Below are 22,372 nucleotides of genomic sequence, written 5' to 3'. Positions count from 1 at the left end.
GAGACTTTTTTAAAAAAAATTGAAGCGGGGGTGCCTGGGTGGCTCAGTTGGTTAAGCATCTGTCTCTGGCTTAGGTCATGATCCCAGAGTCTTGGGATCAAGCCCCACATCAGGCTCCCTGCTCAGCAGAGATCCTGCTTCTCCCTCCACCCCTCCCCACCGCACTTATGCTCTCTCCCCCTCTCTCTTTATTTTAAATAAAATCTTTAAAGCATTTTTAAAAAATAAAATAAATTTGAGTAGGATTTTTTTTAAATACCAAAAATATAGGAGCTTATTTAAAATAAAGAATAGGTGAAAAAAAAATGGGTGGGAGAAAACCGCAGCAAAACATAGAATGTTATACCAATTAAAACAGTGCACAACAGGGGTACCTGGCTGGTTCAGTCAGTGGAGTGTGTGATCCTAGTCTTGAGGTTGTGAATTTGAACCCCACACTGAGTGTAGAGAGTATTTAAAAATACATTTTTAACTTTGTTTTTCAAGATTTTATTTATTTATTTATTTATTTATTTATTTATTTATACATAGAGAGAGAGCACGTGCACGCTAGCCAGGAGAGGAGCAGAGGTGGAGGGAGAGAGGAATCTCAAACAGACTCCCCACTGAGCACAGAGCCCTTTGTAGGACTCTATCTCACCACCCTGAGATCATGAACTAAGTCGAATCCAAGAGTCAAACACTCAATGGACTGAGCCACCCAGGTACCCCCCAAAATAAAATCTTTTAAAAAAAAACGCACAACAAGGAAAAAAAAAAAAAAAAGCACAAGAGCCACAAAAATAATCTGTGGAATAGCATAGGTTTTCTAGAATCAATGCTATTATTTTAAACAATTGAATATGTAGTAAGGGGGGGTCATCATATATCCACAGAGAAGGAAAGGATTCTTTTTAAATGTTGCTAGGACAATTGGTTTGTAATGGGGAGAAATATAATTTTTTATCTCCTAAAATAAATTCCAGATTAGATGGTTAAGTGACTACATCTATCTACGAAGAGAGCTCTTTATTCTAAATGTTATTTGAGGTGGTAAAGAAACAGGCTTTGGTGAATCTTAAGATCTGTGTTTTTTTCTTCTTATTATTATTCATCATTTTCTGAAAATGGAGTCTTCTTTCAGATAGTGTTAGGACTATAATATTTTAGTTTGTTTAGGTCATACTATAATTCATTCTTCAAGATAGTGAACTTTAAGATCAGTTAACTGCAGAGGCGCCTGGGTGGCTCAGTGGGTTAAGCCTCTGCCTTCGGCTCAGCTCATGATCTCAGAGTCCTGAGATTGATCCCTACGTTGGGCTCTCTGCTCAGCAGGGAGTCTGCTCCCCCTCTCCCCGCCTGCCTCTCTGCTTGCCTGTGATCTCTATCAAATAAATAAATAAAATTTCAAAAAAAAAAAGGTCAGTTAACTGCGGTAAAATGACTTGTTTAAAGTAATATACTAGATAGGAATTAAAACTGAACTCACAAAGTCATGTCATACATAGCCTTTGCATTTAAAAAGATGATATTCAGATAAATGCTGCTGAGAAAGTAGTCTCATAGTGACTTATTCTTGTTCAGGAAAGTCATAACTTCACTAATGTAATTACATAGCTTTCCTCAGATCCGGTCTAACCTGGATCTCAGCTATCGGTTACTTAGCGGACATGGATTTGGCAGGCGTCTTAGGAGTCTGAACTGGTGTGTTACGGGCTGATGTGTTTTTTCTCAACTTCCATGCCATACCTTCTCATTTCAAATGGTGAAAATAGTTTGTCACTCTTTATGCTAACTTCTGGGTAATTTCCTGAGATTTAAGTTCTTTTTTTCACTGATTTTCTCTTTAGCTAGGTCTTATCTACTTATAATTAATTCACATCGAGTTTTGACTTTCATTTACTGTGTTTTTCAGTTCTAATTCTTCAAAGTCAGCCTTCTTTGATGGTGGATTATTGTTTTTGCTGCTTCTTTCTTTCTTTTTTTTTTTAAAGATTTTATTTATTTGACAGATAGTGCTTATTTCTTTTTTTAATGTTTAATCATTTTATATATACTTATCATAACAGTCTTTGGTAATTCTGTTTCCTCTCTGAGAGTGGTGGGCTTTTGCTTCATGGTGGATTGTTGCCTCCTGTGTTTTGCAATTTTGTATCATGTGTTTTGCAATTTTGTATTGTGAGCTCATTTTAAGACTTTGTGGGACCCTTAGGTATTGGCAGTGATTCTCCCTAGAGAGTGTTACCAGTTTGAGATCTTTTCTTTTTTAAGATTTTTATTTATTTATTTGAGAGAAGGAGAGAAAATGAGCAGGGGGGAGGGGCAGGGGGAGAGGGAAAAGCAGACTCCCTGCTAAGCTGGGAGCCCAATGCAGGGCTCAATCCTGGGACCCCGAGATCATGGTCTGAGCTGAAATCAGAGAGTTAACCGACTGAGCCACCTAGGTGCCACTTGAGGCCATTCTTAAATAATTTTCTAAGTTTGAGGATCCCTGGACCACACATACAGTAAACTCAAACTTCGGAGCCTCATGAAGGCAGATCTGTGTTTACAAAATCCAGGGTAATGTTTTTACTTTCCTAGACCCAGAGCCCCACGCAAAATGCAGATACTCTAGTCTTTCCATACACTACTGAGCTCCACTTATGCCAGGCCTCTCCTCTTCCTTTTCTTTTTTTCTTAATTCATTTTTCAAGTTTATATATTTATTTTATACACATGTGGCAGTAAAAATATAACATTTCTTTCTCTCCTATTTTTACGCAGATGGCAACATAGCAAAGATAATGCTCTATATTTCGCTTCTTGATAAGGACTATTAGTCATATATCTTGGAGATCCTCCCCTATCATTCCTCTAATAAATTTCCTTATTTATTTATTTATTTATTTTGTCATCCCAGTTGATGGACATTTTTTTTTTAAGATTTTATTTATTTATTTGAGAGAGAGAGCAAGCACGAGTGGGGGAGGGGCAGAGGAAGAGGGAGAAGCAGATTCCCCACTGAGCAGAGAGCCCTACACAGGGCTCGATCCCAGGACCCAGGATCATAACCTGACCTGAAGGCCAATGTTTAACCAGCTGAGCCATCCAGGTGCCCCACCGGTTGATGGACATTTAATCCATGGATTATTCTGTGACATTTTGCTCTAAGAGTCCATGAATACTAATTCCCAGATGCCATTTTCTTCAGTGACCTGTCTTCCCTTCCACTCACCAGGATCAACTTGCCGCAGATATGTACAACTTTATGGCCAAAGAAGGGGAGTATGGCAAATTCTTTGTTACGGTAAGTACCTCACCTTGCCGAAATATGAAAGCATTGTAAAAATTGAGTCATTTTAGCTTTTTTTGCAAAAGATTTCATTTTTGGTTTTGCTCAGCCATTGTGTGTGTGTCCATCCGATGCTAACGTTACTTTTGTTTTTGAATGTGGGTCTGTTCTCAGTTATTAGAAGCCCAAGCAGATTACCATAGAAAAGCATTAGCAGTCTTAGAAAAGGCCCTTCCCGAAATGCGAGCCCATCAAGGTAATGTAACCTGCGTGCTGGCTGATGCCCCCTTTCCTAAGCCTCTGCCACTTCCGCCTCTGTTCTTCTTCCCCCTGACTCCTTTGCATGCCTCTCCTCTGGGTAACGCCTCTCTGCCTAGGAGAGTACTATCTCCCAGCATAATTTCATCTTTCCTCGCCACATTCTCTAATTTCTTCCAAACCGAGATTAACCTACTAATGGGACATTCGCAGCGGTTCTGACATCTTTAGTTGAAGAGAAAGCTGGACCCTTTGGGGATGGCTGCCTGCATGGGTCTTCTGGTCTTACCCTCTTCCAAGTCCGTTATTCAGTCCCTTGGGTTCAATTCTGACCCTGTGATTCCAAGAGCATACATTCTGGGGAAGATACTGGGGACCTTCTGAAAGGAATTTTAGAAGCCAGTACTTGGGGGCCCATCATCGGCGTCACTGAATCATCAGGCCGTGACCCCTCCTTCCCCTTCTTCCTTGTGATCCCACAAGGCTCTGGTTCTTAGTACTCACATCCTGCCCACTGTACTCAGGCTCTCAGCCGACTTCACCCACACAAGTCATGAGTGGACTGAACTTTCTCCTGATGCTTAGTTTTACCTGCACATTAAAGCTTTTGACTCAATTCTCTGATTTGCCATCAGAGCGTCTCTCAGCGGAGATCATTAGACACAGCTGAGGCAGAAGGTGCCCTGTCTTCTTTGGCTATCTCGTACTATCTTGCTCGCATAGACCGCACGTTGGGAGCTTAGGTTCCCCCTGCAGAACCTTTGGTCTTGAGCTGAAGAGGATCAAGCCAGGTGCTGAGTGTGGTGACTCCGTGATCTGGGAAGCGAGTCAGCAGGTGTATGGGTGGGATGTTCGTGTTGGGGGTGTGCACACTCACTGGCATCCTCAAGGCTGTCACTTCTCCTAGTTTGAGAAGGGTCCCCAGAGCTTCTGGCTTCGTGCCTGAAAGGTTTTGGATGACAGAATTCGAAAATTCTATCTTGACCACCTGCATAGTCAGGCCTTCAGCCATCTTGAGTAAATGCGTCTGATTGACTCTTTCTAGGATGAGCTGCCCTTGCTTTCCTAAGTGATCTAATATCCTTGTTGGGGGACCATGAGGTTGAGTTGCAGTGCAAAGGAGTGAAGCTGCTGGCAAACATTCAGCCTTGCAAGCGGCGGGCTGTAGCGGGGCAAGTTCCAAATGCCAAGAGTGTGTATCTGTGGGATTACCTATCCTGTGCCTGGCTCTGTGTAGGACAGAATAGGAACCATCATCGTCTTAGCCTTTGAATGCATTAAAGTCTGGTTTGGAACTGACTAACAAGCATTAAAAAAGAGAAGATTGGGTTTTGTGAGCAGGACTCCCCCCCCCAAGACTTTATTGATTTATTTAAGAGAGAGAGAGCATGAGAGGGGAGAGGGGCAGAGGGAGAAGGAGAAGCTGACTCTCCGCTGAGCAGGGAGCCCAATGCGGGGCTCAATCCCAGGACCCTGAGATCAAAACCTGAGCTGAAGGCAGATGCTTAACTGACGGAGCCACCCAGGCACCCTGTAAACTTTTTTTTTTTTTTTTAACAACCCCCCCCCCACCAAGTCTGTTTTCCCTAGAGAAGTATGTGAGGAAGTGACAGGGAACAGGAAGAGGGCAGGGGGAGGCTGAGAGTGGAACAAGGAGCAGGTGTGCAGGGCAGAAACCCAACAAAGGAAACATGATCCATCTTTCTCTCCAAGGTTGCCAAGCCTTGGGATCCAACCCCTTCCACTTCTGCTTGTCCTCCATCTCCTTATTGTCTTAGTTCTATCTTCCTCTTTTTCTTCTTCTGTTTTCAGAAAGACTCAGAGCATCCTTAAAGTAGGAAAAAAACCACCTTGACCCCAAGCACTGTACGCCTGTGCACCCCAATCTCACACACAAGCACTGTACGCCTGTGCACCCCAATCTCACACACAAGCACTGTACGCCTGTGCACCCCAATCTCACACACACTGTCAACCAACCCAGCTTGGTGCCTGCCTGTCCACAACACAGCGCCCTGTTCAGTCTCATCCTGTTCTGTTCTTCTGGTAGGCTCTCTGAATGTCTCGTTTCCACCAGCCAGCCCTTCACACTGTGCAGTCTTGCTTCTACTCCCAGTTACCCTTCCAGTAAGAGTAAAAAATACGGCAGTTCCCAGTGTACCAGGCTCTTAATTGTTGGATTCTGGCATCTGCTGTAGCTTGGGCTGTCTCTCCCTTGATGGAACGTGTGCCCCTCATTGCACCTGATTGTGTCTTCCATTGTTAGGGCTCTGTATGTCCCTTCCTCATCCCTTTGTCCCCAGAGTTCCCTCCTGATGACAGCCCTCACGTCCCCCATGTCTTCACCCTCATAGCCATCTCAGTGCTGGTTCCCTCTGAGACTCCTCTGGCTGTCCCCAGAAACTCCAATGCATCCCAGAAAGCAAGCTGATTCTTCCCCCAAACCAGCTGTCTTTTTCTCCTCTGTGTCTCCTGGGTGCCACCTCCCTTCAAACCATGCAGGCTTGACCTTGGAGCCATCTTGTCCTTCCTTCTCCATACCCTGTAGCTGGGGTCCATCTTTTCTGCCCTCTGCTGGGCCGTCCACTCTGCTCACACCGTCCCCCCTTCTCTGGGCCCTTGTCACCTTGAGCAAGAGCTATGGAATCAAATGTAAATTCTGAGACTCAAGATCCCTGGTCTTTTCTCAGCTCTTCTTCCTGGTCTGTTTCATTCAGAGCCCCCAGCTCCCTGCCTTGAAGCCAATAGCAAACACTTTGTCTCCCAAGTCGTTCTAGTGTCTGTGGTCTGCACCAGAAGTCGCAAACGGCTGTATCTCATTTTTCAAAAAATTTTGCCATCATTTAAACACCAGACACCTTCACATAATAATCCAATTTCTGGCTTCTCTTAAAAGTCCTGGAAGTCTGGTGACACGGGTCATCAGGCACTAAGGGGGTGTTCAGGGCTGCCTTTCAGTGGACCCCATGCCCCCAGTCTGACTCAGCACCTTGGGGGCCTCACTGGCCTCTGTGCGCACCCGCATCTGTGACCCTGATCTGTACTGTACCGTTTTCTGGCCATGACTTAGCAAACATGTCTTGTCTTTTTAATCACTGTTGTATGTTTACATGTGTGTCTCATCTTGTCTTCCCAGTTAGAAGGGTGGGGAGTTTCTGGGAATGTGGGATGTCCACTGTTGGAGAGGCCAGCCCCTTCGGGCAGTTTGGCTCAAGAGTTGTCTAGGTAACTGGTTCTCATGTCCTCCCTCTGCCAATGTTACACCAAGGTTGGGGGTGGGACACACCGTAGAGCGTTTCCCCGAAAGTTCCAGCAGGTGTTCGGAGAATGGGGTCAGGCACGCCGTGGCAGCGGTGGCAGGTGCCATTTGCAAAGCTGCCCTGGGGCTCTGATGTTCCCCCTAGGGAGGGGCCTCATAGCCATTTTCTGCTTGTGTTGAGAATCATTTAGTTAAAAGGGACAAAGTGTGCAGGGAAAGGACTGGCCTCTGAGAGGAATGTCGCAGAGTTGTCTTCTGAGAAGGGCCAGACCCCCAGATGCTCTTGCTACCAGGGCTGGGGCCAGGACCAGAGATGAGGAGGACACCCACCTCCCTTGGCCTCACCCCTCTTCCACCTGGAGCCCACCTGCTCTTTCCATCTATTTTAACCTTGTAAAAGCTCTTGGGTTCATGGACATGAGGGTTCCCTCCTCTTCCTTCCCCTGTGTGCGGATCACGTGATGGGGCCTGTCCCCGCTCTTCCGCGTAGCTGAGGGTAAGGAGCACATCAGCGTCCTACTGCCTGCTTTGAACCCAAGGTTTGAACAGCAAAGTGGCTGCGTGACAGTTGTCCATTAACGGTGCCGAGAAGGACGCGAACCCTTCCCGTCTCTGGAGGGAACTAAGTGTTGCTCAGCAAAGTAGTCTCCACGGGCTGGTTTCCCTCTTCTGCGTCTGTGTGCGTCTCAGGCAGCGGGGGATCCTCTCGTTCTAAGGGACTGTGTCCATTCACAAAATTCTCGTTTCTGTTTCACTGCTCTACTGTGCGTACTCCTGCTAAGCTGCCTCACACCTCTTGTGGAATGAAGCAGAGTATGTGACCCCCAAATAATAGAAACGATCGCTTTACTGCTGACGCAGGCTTCAGCCTCAGCTGCTTTGGGGCTGCAGATACCGCGTGGTTTCCTACTCGGAATGTTCGGGACCTGGCTGGGGCGATGGCACTCGGAGGCCCTGCATGCCCGGGACACATCGCGTTTAATAGGAGTTCACATCGGCCGTCTTCCGGTCCTGTGTGATGACGCTTGGCTTGTGTTTAAAATCTTACGAAGTTATTTCCTCTTTCACATTGAAGGAGTCAGTTTCTTGTCCTCGAGATAGAAAGCCAGTGCTGCTTTGCATGGTGAGAGTAAATTTCCTTCCAGTGAAATCCGTCTGCTTGGACCAATCCTCGGGTTAGCGCCAGGCAGCCCACCGGTCCCGTGCAGGAGCCCCCTCGCGCCTTCTGCTCAGCAGCTCCCCCTGGAGGGCGTTCAGGGCTCTGTTCTGAAAGTAACCCCCCCAGCCGGGGACCTGTTCTTGTTCTATTCTAGTACATGGTAAATAACCAAAGCAAACAGAACAGATGCTTCCCCTTTTCCCAAGACTCAACTACCAGTCTGCTAAGAAAAAAAAAATTCCCCTTTGGAGGTTTGGGGAGAAAAAAAAAAAACTCCCCACTGATGCCGTGAGATCGCTGAGTGTCTTACTGGATGGTTTGCTGCTCTAGATAAGTGGGCGGAAAAGCCAGCCTTTGGGACGCCCTTGGAGGAACACCTGAAGCGGAGCGGCCGTGAGATTGCCCTTCCCATCGAAGCCTGCGTCATGCTGCTCCTGGAGACGGGCATGAAGGAGGAGGTGAGCGGTGCTCGGCGGCCCTGCCTGCCGCTACCTACGCTGCATGGACTGACGGCTTTCCAGCTTCGGTTGCCGTGACCCACAACTTAAATGGGGACCCTGCACATTTTACCTGGAACAGACATTATGAATGAAACGAGTTTCACAGAACATTTTCCTTTTCTATGTGTGGTACACTCTGACTTTCTTTTTCCCCACTTGTTTCATTTTCGACTCTGGTTGTGATTTGTGACATTGAATTTCATTTTTTAAGAAAAAATTCTACAAGATTTTATTTATGTATTCATGAGAGAGAGATAGAGAGGGAGGCAGAGGCAGAGGGAGATGCAGGCTCCCTGTGGAAGCCAGATACGGGACTTGATTTCAGGGCCCTCAGATCACAACCTGAGCTGAAGGCAGATGCTCAACTAGTTGAGCCACCCAGGCGCCCTAGTTCTCCTTAATGTTTTAAAAGATTCTATTTATTTGTTTGAGAGAGAAAGAGAAGGAGAGCACAGAGGGAGAGTGAGAAGCAGGCTTTCCACTGAACAGAGAACCCGATGCGGGACTTGATCCCAGGACCCTGAGATCATGACCTGAGCGAAGGCAGACGCTTAACTGACTGAGCCACCCACATGCTCACATGACATTGAATTTCATGTGCACTAAATGGACCAGAGCTTCCGTGAGCTTTAGTTTGCTTAAAGCAGAATATTACATTTGGGTAGTACCATGCATTTTGGTGGGGGTATTTATATTCTTATTTTATGGAATCCTTATCCCTCAGAACCCCATGAACCAAGCAGGGCAGGTCTTGTTACTCCTCTTCCTGGTGAGTGAGTTCATGATAGGGGGGAATCAAAATCAGATGCCAAGTCTTTTTTTTTTTTTTCCTTTTAAAAACCGTATTAAAGTATTTTGTACATATAAAATGTATGCAGAAGTAAACAGTTTGGTAAATTTCCACAAACTGAACTCATGCATGTGATCAGCACCCAGATTAAGGGACATTCCAGAAGCCACCCTTGTGTTTGCTTCCACTTTCTGCCCCCTCCCCCACTGATGTAGCCGAGATCTGATCTGCTCAGCTGGGGCCAATTTTGTCCACTTTGGGAGGTATTTGGCAAGGTCTGGAGACAGTTTTGATGGTCACAGTCTTTTTTTTTTTTTTTTTTCCCGAAGATTTTATTTATTTATTTGACAGACAGAGATCACAAGTAGGCAGAGAGAGAGGAGGAAGCAGGCTCCCTGCTGAGCAGAGAGCCCAATGCAGGGCTCGATCCCAGGACCCTGGGATCATGACCTGAGCTGAAGGCAGAGGCTTTAACCCACTGAGCCACCCAGGCACCCCAGATGGTCACAGTTTTAAAAGTGGATTTGCCACTGGCTCTAGTGGGTAGACACTTGGGCTGCTGCTACAAATGTCTCACAATGTGCAGGACAGCCCACCACAACAAAGAATTACCTAGCCTGGAATGTCAGTATTACTGATTGAGAAACCTTGCCTAGATTAATTTTACTTAAAACCCACATCTTATAACACCTGGACCAGTGTCTTCATAGTCCTGCCTTTCTTGGTTGACCTTCATGTGTTTTTCTCTGAGTGACTTTTAGGGCAATGAAAGTGACAAGCAGCCTAGTCTAGCAACTTCTCATGAGATGTCAATTTTTTTAAAAATCCTAAATTAAAAAAATCTGTAGCAGTCCACCTTGTGGAAGTTTAAAATATTGCATTTCTTTTCTTTTAAAAGATTTTGTTTATTTATTTATTTGATACACAGAGAGAGAAAGTATAAGCAGGGGGAGCAGCAGGCAGAGGGAGAAACATGCTGCCTGCTGAGCAGGGGGACCGATTCGGGGCTTGATCCCAGGACTGACTGAGCCACCCAGGTGCCCCTAAAATATTGCATTTAAATAGATTTCTAGTAGGCACAGATATTTTAGCAATGGGCCAGGGCAAGAGCTCGCACCAATCAGGAATGAATTGCTCTCTGTCTATCTGTCTGCCCCTCTGCCTGCCTGTGCTTGGTCCCATCGTCCTTCCCGGTCACCCTGCAAGGCAGGCAGCATCCCCGCCCTCACAGATGAGGTGTGTGGGAGTCGGGGCTCGGGTGGAAAGCTCTTCATCAACTGTATGCTGCTGCTCAGCATAAAGCCCACAACTTGAACTTGCCGCTCATGGCCTTTTGTTGTCTTTAGGGCCTTTTCCGAATCGGGGCTGGGGCCTCCAAGTTAAAGAAACTGAAAGCTGCTTTAGACTGTTCTACTTCTCACCTGGATGAGTTCTACTCTGACCCCCATGCTGTTGCAGGTGAGCTGTGAGGAGTCGCCCTCACGGGGGTGGGTCCCATCTCAGACACATCACCATTTAAAAATCCAGTGTTCATTTTCAGATTCTGATAGAATTGAAATGGTTTCCCTATATAGGTTTAATTGGACAAGCTGAAATGACAAATACAACTGAATAAGGGTACACAAACACACACACACACACACCCCTTTTCCTGTTTCGGGGGTTTCTTTGTTTTCCTGATTATTAAGTAAAGGTGAAGAAGGTAGCTTCTAACCCAAATATTTGGAGACCTGCTTATATTTCCTTCCCTTCTTTCTCCTTCATAGTCTAGATCTGCCTGGGAAAGATGTCCATTAGGTTACTTTGAAGCTAATTTTATTTTCTACTGACCCCTCAAATCGATTTTGCAAGGGCCAGGATTTGTTTTAGGAACACCCCATGCTCTGTAACTACTCCCGCTGATTCATGGCTTGTTTCAGATATTCTCGGCAGGTTGTAACTGAGATATTTCAATTTGCAAAAATAATACATCCCAAGATTCCCAGGCTTACCCCTTGAATGTTAACAATTTCAGGTGCTTTAAAGTCCTATTTACGGGAACTGCCTGAACCTCTGATGACTTTTAATCTGTATGAAGAATGGACACAAGTTGCAAGGTAAGTTTAAAGAACACAGAGTTTTCAAAGTTAAAGGAAATGACAGGATATTATATCCCCTTTGTGAATCATCTTACTCTCAGGGGTCATAAAATAACATTAAAATAGCACATGTGTTAAATAATAAGTGTCTCAGTTCTTACGTGTTGGGTGAAAATATGGAGTAGTAGTATTAGTGTGGGAACGTGAGCACTTACGCACTGGCTTCAGTTTGCATGATGTATATGGATGAAGACATGTAGTGGGACCCGTATTACTAGAGCAGCTGGTCTCAAACCCCTTTTAGAGGGAGGGAAGGCCAGCGGCAATGTGCCTGGCAAGCCGTGGGGAAGCTCAGTTGTGCAGTAATACAGTGTTGACAGTACTAGTTAACACTTACTGTGTGCTTAGTACCTACTAATTTTAATACCCATTACCTCCTGTCATCCATGATCAGTGACATAAAAGAGAGATGTGGTTTGCAGAAACTGAGGCGGGGGAGGCACGGGGCCCAGGGAGCAGCAGGTAACTGGCAGAGTGGGAATTCAGACCCAGACCTGTCTGCCCCAAAGACTCTATCCCTGTTCTTTGCTCCTTCTCCCCCATGCCCAGCTTTTGTGCCAGGAGCTGTTGGCAGCCTTGTCCTACAAGCCCCAGGGGCTTTTCTCTGGCCAGCCAGCCTGCCTCCTTGTTAACCTGTGCCTCATGGTTCTGACTCAGTTCCTCCCATAGGAGCCTAATTCCTCACCCTAAGGGAGAAGGAACAGATCTCATTTCCCATCCTACCCTTCCCCTGTCTTTAGCCATTGTCACCCATTCCCAGCAGACGGGCAGCTGGGGCTGATCATTTAGTCTTCAGTGGCAGGTGCTTCCACCCCTATTAAGGTTTTTAAAGTCAGAGTAAGGGACACCTGGGTGGCTCAGTCAGTGAAATGTCTGTCTTCGGCTCGGATCATGATCCTGGGGTTCTGGGATTGAGCCCCGCATTGAGCTCTCAGCTCAGTGGGGAGCCTGCTTCTCCTCCCTCTGTCTGCTGCTCCCCCCGCCCCCCGCCCCTGCTTGTGCTCTCTTTCTGACAAGTAAATAAATAAAATCTTTAAAAAAGAAAAAGTCAGGGACACCTGGGTGGCTCAGTTGGTTAGGCGTCTGCCCCTTCCACTCAGGTCATGATCCCAAGGTCTCGGGATCAAGTCCCGCATCGGGCTCCCTGCTCGGCGTGGAGCCTCCTTCTCCCTCTGTGTGCTGCTTCCTCTGCTTGTGCTCTCTCTCTGTCACTTTCTCTCTCTGACAAATAAAATAAAATCTCAAAAAAAAAAAAAATCAGAGTACGTTCACAGTCACGGTCATATACTTGGGCACTGCGTGTGGCCCAGCCTATTGTAAATGTCCATTTTTGTGGGACTGAATAAATGGGCCCCGACAGCAATGTTGAGTAGGAGAGCATTCTGGGGTCTCCTCTGCTGGGTCGCCTGCTCCGCTCCTCCTGCGCCTGAGTCTTCCCTCGGTTCCAAGACTCCCAACACGGTTCCCATGAGAAAATACACTTTTCGAAGCAGGCATCTGTTTCTGGGGGTATGGATCCTCCGTATGTGAGAAAGGTCGGCATCCCGGTGACACGACGACTAGCCTCTAACATATAATTACGTTTACCCGCTACCTGCCAGTCCAGATTGGTCCCGTTGTGGAGGACATTTTAGGTCCAAAGGCACCTTGTGTGGGTGACTGCTAACACCCTCTCCAGCCCTCTTTTGTGTCGATGAAAGTTTGCACGTGGGAACCATAGAGTGGAAGAGCTCCTGTGACTGCTTCACAGCAGGACAGGGCTGCTGGGCCTGGAGCCTCTGGGTGGAGTTAAGGGCAGGAAGAGGCACGGGGGTTTGGGTGCCTGGGAGCTCGGCCAGCCCCCCTGTGGCTGCGCCAGCAAGAAATCTGGGCTCCAGGAAGCTGCTCGTGGAGATAGGCACCTTCTGGGACAGAGTTTTCAGCAGTGTCTTGTCTCCTGTGTGCCAGGCGTGGGCGCAGATGGTTTTGCAGGATATACCTCTAGAACCTCCCCCTCACTGGGCAGAATCAACATTCTTATCTGCAGGCGGGCACATCAGGAGACCGAGTCTTGGCGAGGCTAACCCATGGCTCAGAGTGAAGTATTTGACTCCATATGTATTCATTTCCAAACCCGTACTATTTTCCAGCTGTGCTTTTCTCTGTCATCGAGGGATCGCTGTTCACGTAGCCTGTTATTAGCCCAGGGGTTGCTAATGATGTGTCCTAATGAAGGGTTATGAATACGGGTTGCTTTTTTTTTTTTTTTTTCTCAGTGTGCAGGATCAAGACAAAAAGCTTCAGGATTTGTGGAGAACATGTCAAAAGTTGCCACCACAAAATTTTGTTAACTTCAGGTATGTATGACTGGTATCCTGCAAATTAAGCCATCTGCAGCAGAGGTCACTCGGTCCAAGCACACCGAGCAAGTGCTTCGGAGAGGAACTGGGGGTTGCTGGCAGTGGGATTTGATGTATGTTATTGTGAAACATATCACCGTGTGACGTATCCGTATCAGGTCTGCATTGACAGCAGTCCCCTGGTCAGCTTACCACTGCAGCTACTAGGAGAAAGTTCTGGAAAGTTGGCTTGACTGGGTGTTGGATTTGGACCCAGCTCAGTCAGTAGAGCCAACAACTCTTTGATTTCAGGGTCGTGAGCTCAAGCTGTACATTGGGCATAGAACTTACTTAAATAAATTACCAAAAAAAAAACCACACAAAAACCCTGTCCAATATGTAAAAGGCAAAAATTAATCAACAATTCTATTTTCTGCAGTAGCCTTTATATATGATACAGAATTTATTTTTAATAGAGCATAAATCAACCTATTAGATGAAATGTGTAGAATTGGAAATTACATATTGCTTTGTGGAATTACTGTTTCTAAGAAAATTTACTGTGGAATACATTTCTAGAATTCCGTCTCCACTTTCCTTTTGACCTAAAATATGACTTTGAAGAAGTGTAAAGAGAAGGATAAAAGGTAGCCCACAGTATTGAAAACCAAAGAAAATGGTAGAAGAGGACTTGGTCCAAAATGACGCATATTCTACCGGTGAAATTTGTGGCATGTTATCTGACCTTTAATTTCAGTCCTGGGTTCTAACCACTACACTAAGCTGTATGGATATATCTTAATTTATTTAATCAGCCCCCTTTTAATAGATAGTGAGGTTCGGGACGCCTGGGTGGCGCAGTTGGTTGGACGACTGCCTCCGGCTCAGGGCGTGAACCTGGAGTCCCGGGATCGAGTCCCACATCAGGCTCCCAGCTCCATGGGGAGTCTGCTTCGCTCTCTGACCTTCTCCTCGCTCATTCTCTCTCTCACTGTCTCTCTCTCTCAAATAAATAAAATAAAATCTTTAATTAAAAAAAAAATAGATAGTGAGGTTATTCTTAATTTTTTGTTTTTATAGTGCTGTGCTTGTATAGGAGAGACTATAACTATATGATAAATTGGAGATTTTCACAATTACCACACAAGATATTTTCAAATACAGCTTTCTCTAAGCAATGTCCCTCTTCTTGTATCTTTTCATGCCTACATTAAAACATATCAAGCCACCTGTTAACCAGATTGTAATTTACTGAGGGGTTGATAGGGCATAAAGGAGAAATGGTGGGAAATACACAGCAAATAGGGATTGAATCGTGGAGGCCTTCTTGTGAGCTGTTTTCCTCTTCCAAGCCCTAATGGAGTCCGTCGTCTGAAACAGAGAGCACAGGACTTTGTAAGATACAGAACCTGAGCCAGATTCTGATTCGACTCCACTCTGCACTTAGCACCTGAGCAACCGGGACTGGAGGATGCTGTTCCTGCAAATATTTTCTTCTCTTTTCTCCCCCAGGTATTTAATCAAGTTCCTTGCAAAGCTTGCTCAGACCAGCGACGTCAATAAAATGACTCCCAGCAACATTGCAATTGTGTTAGGCCCTAACTTATTATGGGCCAAAACTGAAGGGTAAGTGACCTCTCCCCACATCACAGTATTTTAATCTTGTCTTTGTGCCACAGGGGGACAGACCCCGTTCTAGGGTAAGGTGCACTTCCAGACTTGCGCTTCTGAGCCTGGTCTCTCCACATAGCGGACATTCTCGGGACACTGTCGTGAGCTGGACCCCGTCCTAGAGGCCGGTCCTGCGTGCAGTCCTCAGAGGGTCCTGCTGTTGGGCAGGCAGGCAGCTGAATGGCCGTGGCACTGGGGCTGCCATAGACCTTATAAAGCACGACGGCCACAGTGCATATCAGAGGAGCACAGCTCAGGGTGAGAAGTGCAGAGAGAGCCCTGCAGAGGAAAAGGCACTTGGGTTGTACTTGGATGAACGAATAGCTTCCTGCAGGTGCGGCCCAAATGAGCAAAGGCATTGTGTGTGTGAAAAGGGCCTGGTGGTGGGGGTTGTGCCACATGGTCTTGTATAGCCCGAGCATTGGGGCCAGGAGACTGTGCCCAAGGAATATGAAGCCTGAGCCAGGTTCTGAAGGGCCTTATGTGTCTGGTGGAGGTTTTGGAACTTATGTTGGGTCATAAATGGTCAGGGAGGCATCAAGGTTTCTTTCTTTCTTTCTTTTTTTTTTTTTTAAGATTTTATTTATTTGGGAGAGAAAGAGAGAACGAGAGAGAACATGAGAGAAGAGCAGTCAGCAGGAGAAGCAGACTCCCCGCCAAGCAGGGAGCCCGATGTGGGACTCAATCCCAGGACTTTAGGATCATGACCTAGCCGAAGGCTCAACCAACTGAGCCACCCAGGTGCCTGGCATCAAGGTTTCTAAGCAGAAGAATGAGTTGATCAAATTGCATTTAAAAAGATAATTTGCAGACGCCTGGGCAGCTCAGAAGGTTAAGCGTCTGCTTTTGGCTCAGGTCATGATCCTGGGGTCCTGGGATCAAGTCCCACGTCAGACTCCCTGCTCAGCGGGGAGTCTGCTTCTCTCTCTTCCATTGCTCCTGCCCCCTGCCCGTGTTCTTTTTTGTTGGCATCAAGAAATGCAGATTGAATAGAAAAGAGGGGTCTGGGAGCCCAGGTAGAGAGCTCCTGGGAAATCACCAACATTGGTATTTACTCTGGTGGCATCATAATGACCTCCTTTAATCCTCACAAGTAACCTTTTTGAAGTCGGTGCTTCTGTCCTCATTTTTACAGGTGAGGACAAGGAATTTGCTTAAAGTTTGCTTAAAGCAGGGAAGTGGCAGGACCCACAGTCTGCGTCCTGAACCTTCCTCATGCTCCTGTGACCCCCATGGTTGGGCGCTCCCTAAGTGCCAGGCCTTTGCAGCTTTTTGGCTTCTGTGATCTTCTGACTCTGAACTGGAACATGAGCTCCTTGACACTAGGGATAACGATTCTTACCTGTTTTCTTCCTATTGAACCTTGGCATTCACACCCTCAACTTCCAAACCTGCATCTTGGGACCAGGCCACAGATGTGACAGCCTTAATTAGTAGTTTGTGTAAACACGGGTATCAGGTTCTCCGATGTAACGTGCACACCAGAACAGTGCACACTCTCGCTTATATTGTGGGCAAAGTTGTCGGTGGTGTCTTGGGTCGTATGAGATGAGTACCTTGGGCAATACTGCTCCAGTGGGGAAATGCCTGGTTGCAACCCTGTTCCAAACCAACATAAAATCAGCATTTGGACACACCATTAACCCAGCGCATGCAGACTAAGGAGTGACAGCCGAGTCAGGGCAATTTTTCCTCCTGGGGCGTCACTGCCACACGCTGAGGCTGGAGCCCCACGGATCTAGTTTTTGCATTTGTGTGTATTTTCTTGTTTAAAGTAACTAAATTGGGGGCATCTTGGTGGCGCAGTCAGTTAAGCGTTGGAGTCTTGGTTTCGGCTCAGGTCACGATCTCCAGGTCCTGGGATCAAACCCCGTGTCGGGCTCCAGCTTGGCAAGGAATCTGGTTGAGATTCTCCCTCCCTCTACCCCTCCCACTCATACGTGCTCGCTCACTCTCTCTCAAATAAATAAATAATCTTCAAAAAAAAAAAAACCCCAAAATAATTAAATTGCTCTGACACAACCTGCAGAAATTAGAGGCTGCCTGCGGAAAGCGGTCTAACTGCGAATGTCCTTTGCAGAACTCTGGCTGAAATGGCAGCGGCCACCTCTGTCCACGTGGTCGCGGTCATCGAGCCCATTATCCAGCACGCCGACTGGTTCTTCCCTGAAGGTAACGTAACTTCTCGACTTCACGGGCTGCCCAAACAATACAAGGATGGTATAGAAAATTCTTTCAAGAAGAAAATGCTTCAGTAACCCCTTTGCGATTCTGTGACCGGCTCACGTTTATTTTTAGACCCCCTCGCGTCCATCTTTGACATCCTGGCGTCCACATTATTTTGTATTTCTCTTTGTTTCCCTTCACCCCGGGGGTGTCCACGCAGCCAGGGTGCACTCGGTGCCCCCGGCGCCGTGTCTGCTGGTGAGGTATGCCGTCTGCCATCCGAGAAGAGGCAGACACTATCCCGCGTGTGAGAAGGAAGGGTGGATGGTTATACAAACTCAGATGTTGGGCACAAAGAACCAGGACCGCTTTCGAGAAGGGGTGACACCGGACATGCAGTTTTTCACTTGGAAGGCGGCTTTCTGCTCCTGTGGCCAGAGAGCCGGGTTTTTGTAAAGGTGGAAGATGACGCTGGATAGGTTGATTGGAGCCATTCTGTGAAGGTGGGAGTTGACTGTGTCAGAGAAAGAGGATTTCAGGGCAATAGGGAACAGGTTTTCAAACTATATTTGTTGTAGTCCTGGGATCTTCAGAGGTTCCATGAACCCCTTCGGGGATACTGCTAGGGCAAGCTTTGTGAGTCCAGACCTCCTGCCCCGTACTTTACCCGGAGTGGCCCCGCTGTTACCTCCCGTGACACCACGGCGAGCTCGTTTCTCCTTTCCCAGGGTCTCCTTACCATTGAGAATCACGCCTCACTCATGGAGGTTCTCAACAAGTACATGACGTGTGGATGAAAACTGGCAATTTGGCCAAGATTTCTTTGGGAAAACAAGTCTTAGAAAAACTGCTATAGGCAGTATGGAGTTGCTGTTGCCTTTTATTTGCATTTTATATCAAACTGTAAATACCTTTCTTTTTTTTTTTTTAAAGTAATCCATGCTTATTGTCCTCTTCCATATTCCATGATTTTTTAAAATTTTATTTAAAAAAATTTTTTTTACAAAGAAGAAAGCAGAGGAATTGTGTAACTTATATTCTGAATCATACCCTGTCCTTACCTCAGTTTATTTCCTGCCCCTGGCTTGGCAAACTGATGAGAAGATGAGGGGGCAGGGGTTGCACTTGTGAAACAGCTGGGAGTAATTTTTAAGCCTCGTGTGCCCATATGCTGTACACCTTATGTGCTGGCCGACCTCGTTTCATGGCGCTTCACTTTACCATGCTTCCTAGATGTTGCATTTATTTTACAAGTTGAAGGTTGGTGGCAGCCCCGCCTTTGCTGCCATTTTTCCAATAGCATTCGCTCATCTCATGTCTCCGTCCCATTTTGGTAATTCTTGCAGTATTTCCAACTTTTTCCATTCTCGTTATATTGGTTATAGCGATCTGTGATCAGTGATTATAAATCGCTGGAAGTTCAGATGATGGTTAGCCTTTCTTAGTAATAAAGTATTTTTAAATTAAGGTCTGTGCCCTGTGTTTGTAGACCTAATGCTCTTACACATGGCAGCATAGTACACACATAACTTTGATGTGCACTGGGGACCAGAAGAGCCATTTGACTTGCTTTATTGTGATACTCACTTTATTGGATTGTTCATTTCATCGTGATATTTGCTTTGTCATCACGCTCGCTTTATTGCGATACTCACTTCAGTGCAATACTTGCCTTATTTCAGTGGTCTGCACCAAACCTGCCTTGTCTTTAAGGTGTACCTGCACGTTTGTTTCTTTTTCTCCTTGCAGAGGTGGAATTTAACGTATCAGAAGCATTTGTGCCTCTCGTCACCCCAAATTCCAATCACTCATCTCACACTGGAAATGACTCTGACTCAGGGACCCTCGAGAGAAAGCGGCCTGCCAGCATGGCGGTCATGGAAGGGGACTTGGTGAAGAAGGAGAGGTGTGTTTACAGCTGTTCACTTTCTTCCAGCAGCAGATGTCATGTAGAAGAATTATTAAACCCGCAGGATCTGGTACTGCCTCAATGGACCTGTAGTATGAGAGCGGCCCACGGTGCACCCATGACTGTTAGGTCCAGATATTTCAGGAATTCCGCTCTAGTTTGTTCCAAACATTAAACGTGACCCCCCAAGGCAGACACGTAGCTCGTCAGTACACATCTGTTGGGTATGTGTCCAAGCTTCGCCTGCTCTGTGATGAGCATCACACACATGCTACGAAGTCACTTAAAAGTCCTTGATGGGGGAAGGGGAGAGGGAAAGTGGGAGGAAATTTAAGTGTTGTGGACAGATAGGAGAATAACCCACCTTGTACCAGTGAGTTGTCGGATGTGGTGTTTAAAGAGACCTATTTTGGGTATAACTTGGCCCTTCGTGGAAGCTAGCTGCTGATTTTGGTGTTCAGCTGGAGGTACTTCTCTATTTGCCAACTGTGGAAGAAAAAAGACAGCTGCGTGGGCATTAGTGAGAGACATCAGTCTCTGTTCTATGCTCCACGGGCGAGTTTAGTGGGATTTTCAATGCTTAATGAGGCTGTTTATGTTTTGTGCCTGCAGAGGCCAACCATTAAGTCTGTATGATGAAATGCCACTGTGTTCACCCGAAAGGTTAAGTTAGGCCTGCGGAGTGACGTGCTTCACGCACACACATGGAATAACATCACCGCACACAGTTTTACAACTAAACCAGTAAACAGATTCACAACTAAATTTCATAGTTTCTTTTCATTGCCTGATCTTATAGTGAGCTTTGATTTTTTGTTTCCTTTTGCTTTGTTGTTGTTGTTTTGTCCAGGCAAAGGCCAATACTTTACGTTCCCATCTGTCCCTCTAAAACCCACATTTCTTTTTTTTTTTTTTTAAGATTTTATTTATTTATTTGACAGAGAGAAACCACAAGTAGATGGAGAGGCAGGCAGAGAGAGAGAGAGGGAAGCAGGCTCCCCGCTGAGCAGAGAGCCCAATGCGGGACTCGATCCCAGGACCCTGAGATCATGACCTGAGCCGAAGGCAGCGGCTTAACCCACTGAGCCACCCAGGCGCCCGAAACCCACATTTCTTGTGTGCAGAAGTTTTACTTCTCTGAAGCCCCAGTCACACAGTAGGTCCTGCTTCCTGATGACACACTGGCCACCGCACAGTTTAGCCTTCATGTATTTGAAGCCACAGAATGCAGCATCGTGGCCGTGGTTGGCACATGCGATCCTCGGTTATCTCCGGGGGTAGGTTCTTCCTGCCAACTGACCCAGCACACGTGAGCTCAGGGAGCCACACGTGTTTATTTTTCAAGCTGAAAAGCCCGAGAGTTCCTCCATCACATAAGTTCACTTACGTGAAAAGGGAATCTTCCTTTTCCCCGTCTTCCAACCACCATCTCCTTCCCGAAAGCAGTGATTTTTTCCCCAGGGATCACAAATCCTCTCAGATCTGTTCTTCACATGCACCCACACTAGGGCTCGTACACCTTAGCCAGGGAGGCAGCGTGGTGGGACGTCCTGATGCTGCCCTCGGCTGCCACCCCATCCGCCAAACACATGGAAGTGAGGAGGCCACTGGGTGGTAGGCGAATGGGCATGCTGAGTGATGTCACCCACTCCATACAAGGCCTGTCCACGGACTTTCAGCTGTTCCCACCCGAACTGAGACAGGACATTGATCAGTACCACGTCTGTTGCTTGCTCAGGTTTAAAGCCAAGGCAAGCTGCTTGCCTTGGTAATAGCAATGACCATTCGTCTGGTCCTTGCTGCCTCACTGCATGCGGGGCAAGTCGGGTGGCTCTTGCGCGGGTTGTAACGTGTGCAGTGATGGACTTCTGTCTCACTAGTCGGCTTGCATGCTGTGTTGACTGTTTCTTCTTTCTGTGTAGCTTTGGTGTGAAGCTTATGGACTTCCAGGCCCACCGGCGGGGTGGCACTCTAACTAGAAAGCACATAGCCCCAGCTTTCCAGCCACCACTCCCGCCCACAGATGGCAGCACCTTGGCTCCTGCAGGCCCAGAGCCCCCTCCCCAGAGCTCTAGGGCTGAAAGCAGCACAGGGGGTGGGACAGTCCCCTCCTCTGCGGGCACACTGGAGCAGGGGCCAAGCTCGGGCGACAGGTAAGAAGACCAGCTTCTGCTGGCAGTGGGTGCTCAATGCCCCAACCTTCTTGCAGGTGCTGGCCTACGGGCGTAGCCTCCATGCCCACAGAATTGCTCGGCATGGAGTGAACCAGATCTGCCTTCCCTCTTCTGGTTGGCAAAGGATGGGAAAAAAGACTGTACATTGCTTGCTCTCTTTCCTGTTTTCCAAAAGAAGCAACACTTGTTTGCATTCTTTACCATCCTGCTTTGGTGCTGGAAGCCAATAGGTGGCTAGCTCTATTATAAACCTCTTTTCCCTGTTTGATGTGTACTCAGTGTTCATTTGCCATTTGCTTTTGTCATCTTGTACACTAAGTAATTAACACTTGAATGTAATGAGTTACTTAGATTAGAGCATTGCTGGTATTCAATCATTCACCCACGCACCCATCCATCCGTCCATCCTTCCCTTCATCCACCTATTCATCCATCCGTCCGTCCGTCCATCCATCCGCCCACCCATCCATCCATCTATCTGTCCCTCCGTCCACCCACCCATCCAGCCATCTGTCCGTCCATCTGTCCACCCACTCACCCATCCATCTATCCGTCTGTCTATCCGTCCACCTACCCACCCATCCATCCATCTGTCCATCTGCCCCTTGGTCCACCCATCCATCCGTCCGTCCATCCATCCACCCATCCACCCGTCCAATCAGATTTACTGAGTAACTGTGTGCTGGGTGCCGTTACCAGGCACAGTTGGTGACTGAGACCTCCCCCACCCCTAGCTTTCAGTCATACAGGCAAATTGATTGACAAATACAAGGTAGA

At 47.0% G+C, this 22,372-nt stretch overlaps 1 protein-coding gene across 6 annotated transcripts in view; it reads left to right on the top strand.

The window, feature by feature from the left end:
• ARHGAP17 (Rho GTPase activating protein 17) overlaps window positions 1-22,372 on the top strand; it is an 85,252-nt gene that overhangs the window by 49,196 nt on the left and 13,684 nt on the right. For 5 of the 6 annotated variants that reach the window (XR_006382320.1, XM_044233569.1, XM_044233572.1 and 2 more), the window contains exons 8-17: window positions 3,200-3,268; window positions 3,428-3,509; window positions 8,260-8,387; window positions 10,566-10,677; window positions 11,234-11,315; window positions 13,613-13,693; window positions 15,188-15,301; window positions 17,427-17,518; window positions 19,262-19,418; window positions 21,344-21,574. Coding sequence is in view for 5 of the 6 variants with exons in the window: in XM_044233569.1 (XP_044089504.1) it covers window positions 3,200-3,268; window positions 3,428-3,509; window positions 8,260-8,387; window positions 10,566-10,677; window positions 11,234-11,315; window positions 13,613-13,693; window positions 15,188-15,301; window positions 17,427-17,518; window positions 19,262-19,418; window positions 21,344-21,574 (1,148 nt within the window). In the remaining variant the exon portion in view is untranslated. The remainder of the gene's footprint in view (window positions 1-3,199; window positions 3,269-3,427; window positions 3,510-8,259; window positions 8,388-10,565; window positions 10,678-11,233; window positions 11,316-13,612; window positions 13,694-15,187; window positions 15,302-17,426; window positions 17,519-19,261; window positions 19,419-21,343; window positions 21,575-22,372) is intronic. The other variant, XM_044233573.1, reaches the window with a different exon arrangement.

This window comes from Neovison vison, chromosome 14, assembly GCF_020171115.1.
Source record: "Neovison vison isolate M4711 chromosome 14, ASM_NN_V1, whole genome shotgun sequence".
In the NCBI taxonomy this organism is placed as follows: Eukaryota; Metazoa; Chordata; class Mammalia; order Carnivora; family Mustelidae; genus Neogale; species Neogale vison.
Note: the sequence above shows the minus strand (reverse complement) of the source record. Positions and strands in the feature narration are given on the sequence as shown.